This window comes from Pygoscelis adeliae, unplaced genomic scaffold, assembly GCF_000699105.1.
Source record: "Pygoscelis adeliae isolate BGI_AS28 unplaced genomic scaffold, ASM69910v1 Scaffold101, whole genome shotgun sequence".
In the NCBI taxonomy this organism is placed as follows: domain Eukaryota; kingdom Metazoa; phylum Chordata; class Aves; order Sphenisciformes; family Spheniscidae; genus Pygoscelis; species Pygoscelis adeliae.
Window position 1 is genome coordinate 1,718,063 of NW_008824238.1, and position 5,379 is coordinate 1,723,441.

The following is a 5,379-nucleotide window of genomic DNA, read 5'->3' on the forward strand; positions in this document are numbered from 1 at the left end:
GCTGATTGGCTCAGCCTTGGCCAGCAGTGGGTCCATCTTGGAGCCGGCTGGCATTGGCTTTGTTGGACACAGGGGAAGCTTCTGGCAGCTTCTCACAGAAGCCACCCCTGCAGCCCCCCTGCTACCAAAACCTTGCCACGCAAACCCAATACAGTGATATACGAAACAGTTTGGAAAGGGTTATATTAACATCAAGAGCTCAATTTTGCTTGGATATGTGACCTGTTAGATCAGCTGGGCAATGCTGTAGCAAACAAGAAATAATACATGACGCTAAGAAAGCAGGCAGTAATCTCTCATACTTTTATTTTCATCAGTTTGCTTTTGTGTGTCTGTTTTAGAAAGACAGAAGAGTATGTGCCCTGGAGTGTGATCAGTCTGGTTGGAAGACTTTTATCAATAGATCACCTCTGTTCATCTTGCTTATCAGGTGTCACATAAAAATACACCTCCCTGCAGCTCAGTTCTCCTCATAGTAGCCTCTTACATGAAATACAAAATTTCTTTTCAGCTGGAACGGAACTTACAGTTTGCATTAGGGAAATTATTACACTTACGAGGAGAGAATTTCAGGCATTTCTGTTTGTTCTACTTCTGCTGATTTAGGATCAATGCAGAATTTGAAATCCCCTTATAGATCCTGTAAAGCACCTGCTGTAGTGTTAAGTATACTGTTAACAATGTCAAACAAGCCACGTTCCATAACACTGGTGCAGTCCAACATAGTTTGTACTGAGGCATGTTTGGCAGCTTGCCTCAACAAAAAACGAACCAGAGCCCAAGTGCCTCTTTCAACTGGCAATATGCTTTTCGTATAACCTCGTAAAGAATACTTGCAAAGTAATTAATAAAAACACACCTTATCATCTCTGCAGTTCTTTAATGACTGTGAAGACTTTAAAAAACAGGCTTACATGACTATTCCTGTTTACAAAATGGGAAGGAGGAAACATGAGGGGGCAAAGGCAGCTGTTTTACGGGTATTGACAGTTTTTGACGAAAAAATCAAGACATAATAAAGAACCACGTCTTTAAGAAACTTGGCTTGTTTTACTGTTTTTAAGCACTGTAACCTGAATTGATTAAATGCTGTTTTACTTCCGAGGGGACTGTTGCACATACATTCACGTTCTTTGTCACGGGCCTTCACGCTTTTTTCCACACGTTGAGTAACACCGTCTGGTTTTCAACAGTGGTGCCTTCAGCAGCTAAAAGCTCAGGTAAGCGCCAATCGCGTCCTCCATGGGAGAGCATTTACGGTATCTTCATCTTGCCACGTCCAATTATTAAAAAGAAGTCGATATTAAAGGCTAATTTCAACACCTTAACCGTAACTTTAACAGCGCAGACAGTGAGGCATGACATCCAGTACAACGGCACCGCCTCATGCAGCAGAGGAAATAAAATAATTTACATTAAAACCTCACTAAAACAATAACTCCGGAACACGTTTTCTAGTTAAACACCAGCACCTACATTGACTGGAAGAAGTGTATTTTTTTTCCCCAGCTTAGTTTTGTCCCCTCTGGACGCCCCGTGACGAGTTTGTCCCACAAACTCGGGGCGCGCATTCGGAGTAGAGGTTTGGATCCCGAAATAGAGGTTTGGATCCCGGGCTGGAAGGGCTGAAGGACAGCCCGCATTGCCCGGCCTTGGTGAGAGCCCCTCCCGCCCCGGGGGCTGTGTGGCCCTGCCATCGCTCGGGCCGGGGCACAGCCCGGCCCGAGCGATGGCAGGGCCACACAGCCCCCGGGGCGGGAGGTGCTCTCACCAAGGCCGGGCAATGCGGGCTGTCCTTCAGCCCTTCCAGCCCGGGATCCAAACCTCTATTTCGGGATCCAAACATCTACTCCGAATGCGCGCCCCGAGTTTGTGGGACAAACTCGTCACGGGGCGTCCAGAGGGGACAAAACTAAGCTGGGGAAAAAAAATACACTTCTTCCAGTCAATGTAGGTGCTGGTGTTTAACTAGAAAACGTGTTCCGGAGTTATTGTTTTAGTGAGGTTTTAATGTAAATTATTTTATTTCCTCTGCTGCATGAGGCGGTGCCGTTGTACTGGATGTCAGTGTACTTAAGGCTCCACTAGTACTACCAGTCTTTTATGGATAACAGAGTAACTTTATCTAGTGCTATTGTACCCAGTTCTGTGTCCTGACAAATTACTTACGTGCTTATATAACAGAACCTATACTCTAAAGGCTATGATCAGTAAAGAACTTTATCTTACTGATCAGTAAAGAACATTATCAACATAATTGAAGCATCATACCCTTTGCATTTTACCTAGCTTTTCTAGTCATCTCTAGCTCTTTAGGACCGAGACTGGAAGAGGCAAGGACCATTAGATCAGGATAATTGGACTGGGGACGCATGGGTCATGTTAATTGCACAGTTTTTTTGATACTGTTTCACTACTGGTTTTTTTATGATCATTAATCTTTGTGAATCTACAAGTGTTACAAAACTGTTACCCAGGTCATGGCTTAAAGACTGAATCACTTAACTAGGAAGTACCCAGAAGGCTTCTGAAAGGGCTAGGTCTCAAAAATGAAACAGACTTCCAAAATTCAGAATACCATTGTGTCATTGAAGGAATTTGTGGTCTGTTGGGGGTGTATAAGAAACAATGTATGATATGCTGATTTGTATTTCACATTGCTCACGGAAGTAGAGATGCATAGAAGATAAGGTAGCTTGTATGGCTTCATAATACTTAAGAATATAGAAGACACTTTTAAATGTCTGTGGGACCTGGTAACTTTCTCACGTAGAATCAAAACCATTTCATATTTGTGTTTGGAATAAACCCCTAGAACAAAGCATGGAGGACTAAAATACAGAAAGGATAGATTTTGCGTTTAAGATTCTAATCTTCTAATTTAAGATATTCAAAGTCATTTAAACCATACTTAGAAGTAGACTAAGCTGTATGTCAGCAGTCTTCTGCAATAAATTACAGTGAAGATTCTAGTATTTTTAAGTAAAATGGTCCTGAGCTGTGCACTGTATTTGAGAATGTGCTTGTGTGTAACCACACTGTTGCTTTTCAGAGCCTTTATGTACACTGAGGTCAGTGTCTAACTGTAGAGTCTTGTATGTGCATGTATCTTTCAAGACTGAGGCTCTGTACTTGTTAATGTTTTTATGTTATGCCTTTTTGATAATCACAAAATGTGGGGGAAAAAATCTGGTAACTTTTAAAAACTAAGTTTTTAATACTTTTAAAGTTTTTTTTTTCAGAGTAAAGGATAGAACAAACTTCCATAGTCCAGCAAGGAGAAAACAGTGCAGTCCAGAACAGGGGGAGTAGAAAATTAGAATTTGTAAAAAAAAATAGCCATAATCATTTTTATGTTAATCTATCCTTCTGGTAGGCTCTATATCTAAGAAAAGATGGCAGATCCTTGGCAAGAATGTATGGATTATGCAGTTGCTTTAGCAAGGAAAGCTGGGGACGTAAGTATAAACTATTTATAAATAATAACATTATTTATTGAGTCTAGTATGTATATAGCTTTTGAAGGAGTTTGATGTTAGACGTTCTTCTGAGGAGTATTTTGTCAAAAACATAAATTAGCAGAGTCGTTCAATGATGTTCAAGTTCAAGATTGGAGTGTCTTTCGTGTTTACAGCTTGGTTAATTTAAGAAAACAACTTTGCACTTTTCTTTGGACCAGAGTCTGATTAAAGACTAAGAAGTATCTTTTGTTCCTTAAATCTGATTTAAAAAAATAAATAAATTCTGAATTGTGGTAAACAAAGAGCATCTTTGTTTTTCCCCTTAAACTGCACCTGTCTACCTTATTATTTTACCACCTGAAAGCTGTTGACAGTCTTTCTTGTGAACACCTCAGTCAACTTTATACAGTGGCTTGTTGTTGGCACAAGATTCCACATCGTGTTCTCTTATGAAGACTGCTTTACTTCTATAAATAAAAAGTATTCCTTGCAGTGGCAGTACTTTGCCTTTTTGTGATCTAAGATGGCTTAGAACAAGAAAGTGTTTGCACATCTTGGCAGAGCCTTAGCCTAAGTGGTTACCAAATGTTCAGTTCTTGGTAGTTCTGCTTGATACATTTGAATGCTATTGCAGCCAGACAAGATGGCACATGTACTAATTCTGTCTCTTGGAGCTGCAGAATCTGCAGAACATTGTCCCTGCAACGACCTCATTAAAGTCTTCCCTCAGAAAATCTTTCTAAGTTATAGTAAAATAATTCTGTGGGCTGTGAGGCATGTATTCTTGCTTAAGCTGGTTCTGATAGTTTTAAGATCATAAATGCAGGGTCTGGCTAAAAATAGCTGACTTAAGCTCAGTCTTAAGTGTTTCATTCAACTCTGGTATTTAAATTCATAAATCTAAAACTTGTCCTAACAAAACAGAGCTCAGTTTCATGTACCAGTGGATCTTCTTGTAGTACTTAGATTTAAGGTCATGTAAAAGTTTGTGCTGAATAGGGACTGGAGATAGATGCAAGGGTAAGCCTCAGCTCCTGCAGTTAAATCCAGGTTTTGTCACTGCTTGTGTTTGTATTTTGTACGTGCAATATAGAAATTACAGTAAAAATGATGCTCAGATTTTTGGGAAAACTAATATTTTCCATACTGCTAATGGAGAAAGGTTTTTTTTCTTTTTTTATTTCTTTTGTTAACAGATAATCCGTGGAGCACTCAAAGAAGAAATATCCATTATGACTAAGAGTTCACCAGTAGATCTAGTGACAGAAACTGATCAAAAAGTAGAAAACTTCATTATTTCTTTGATAAAAGAAAAGTATCCTTCTCACAGGTACGGCTTCTTACCAATACGCTTTTGATAGAAGAAGGGGAGAGGTGACTGGAAGAAGAAAATGGAAAGTTTGTGATTTTGCTTGGTAAAATTTCATTATGATTGGCATGCTGGAAAGTTACAGAATTCTCCCTTACTCTCAGTACATTAAGTAGTTTAGAGTAGTAGTGGGTTGAAGTTTTGCCCAAATGCTTCTAAATTAATTGCTAGCTAATTTTGTCATTAGCTTAGAGGGCTGTAGTAACAAAACAAGGTGTCCCCAGGGTCTACTGACATGAGTTTAGCCTTGCTCAAGACTTATGCTGAAAGTCACTTCCAGTTGAGCCAGCTGTAAATAACTTCTTAGTTATTTGTGTTGAAGAATCAAAGGTGGCCTCAAGATACCCAACCCCCAAATTTCTTGTCTGCTGTTGGCTGTTGAAACTAGCATGCCTTTGCTGTCTATGCTGGATGGGTCCCATGGTACTGAGTGTGCCTTTGGCAAATCTCATACAGTTTAAGAACATCAAACATCCTTAAAAGAAGACAGGATCTTCTGATTCTGCATAACTGAAAGTCTGTTATACAAAATACTGATTTTTTTTATTG

General features: G+C 39.7%; 1 protein-coding gene across 1 annotated transcript in view; it reads left to right on the top strand.

The window, feature by feature from the left end:
* Positions 1 to 3,294: 3,294 nt before the first annotated feature.
* Positions 3,295 to 5,379, top strand: part of IMPA1 (inositol(myo)-1(or 4)-monophosphatase 1) — a 10,101-nt gene continuing 8,016 nt past the window's right edge. The window contains exons 1-2 of the mRNA XM_009334996.1: positions 3,295 to 3,458; positions 4,658 to 4,791. Coding sequence (XP_009333271.1) covers positions 3,396 to 3,458; positions 4,658 to 4,791 — 197 coding nt within the window. The 5' untranslated portion in view covers positions 3,295 to 3,395. The remainder of the gene's footprint in view (positions 3,459 to 4,657; positions 4,792 to 5,379) is intronic.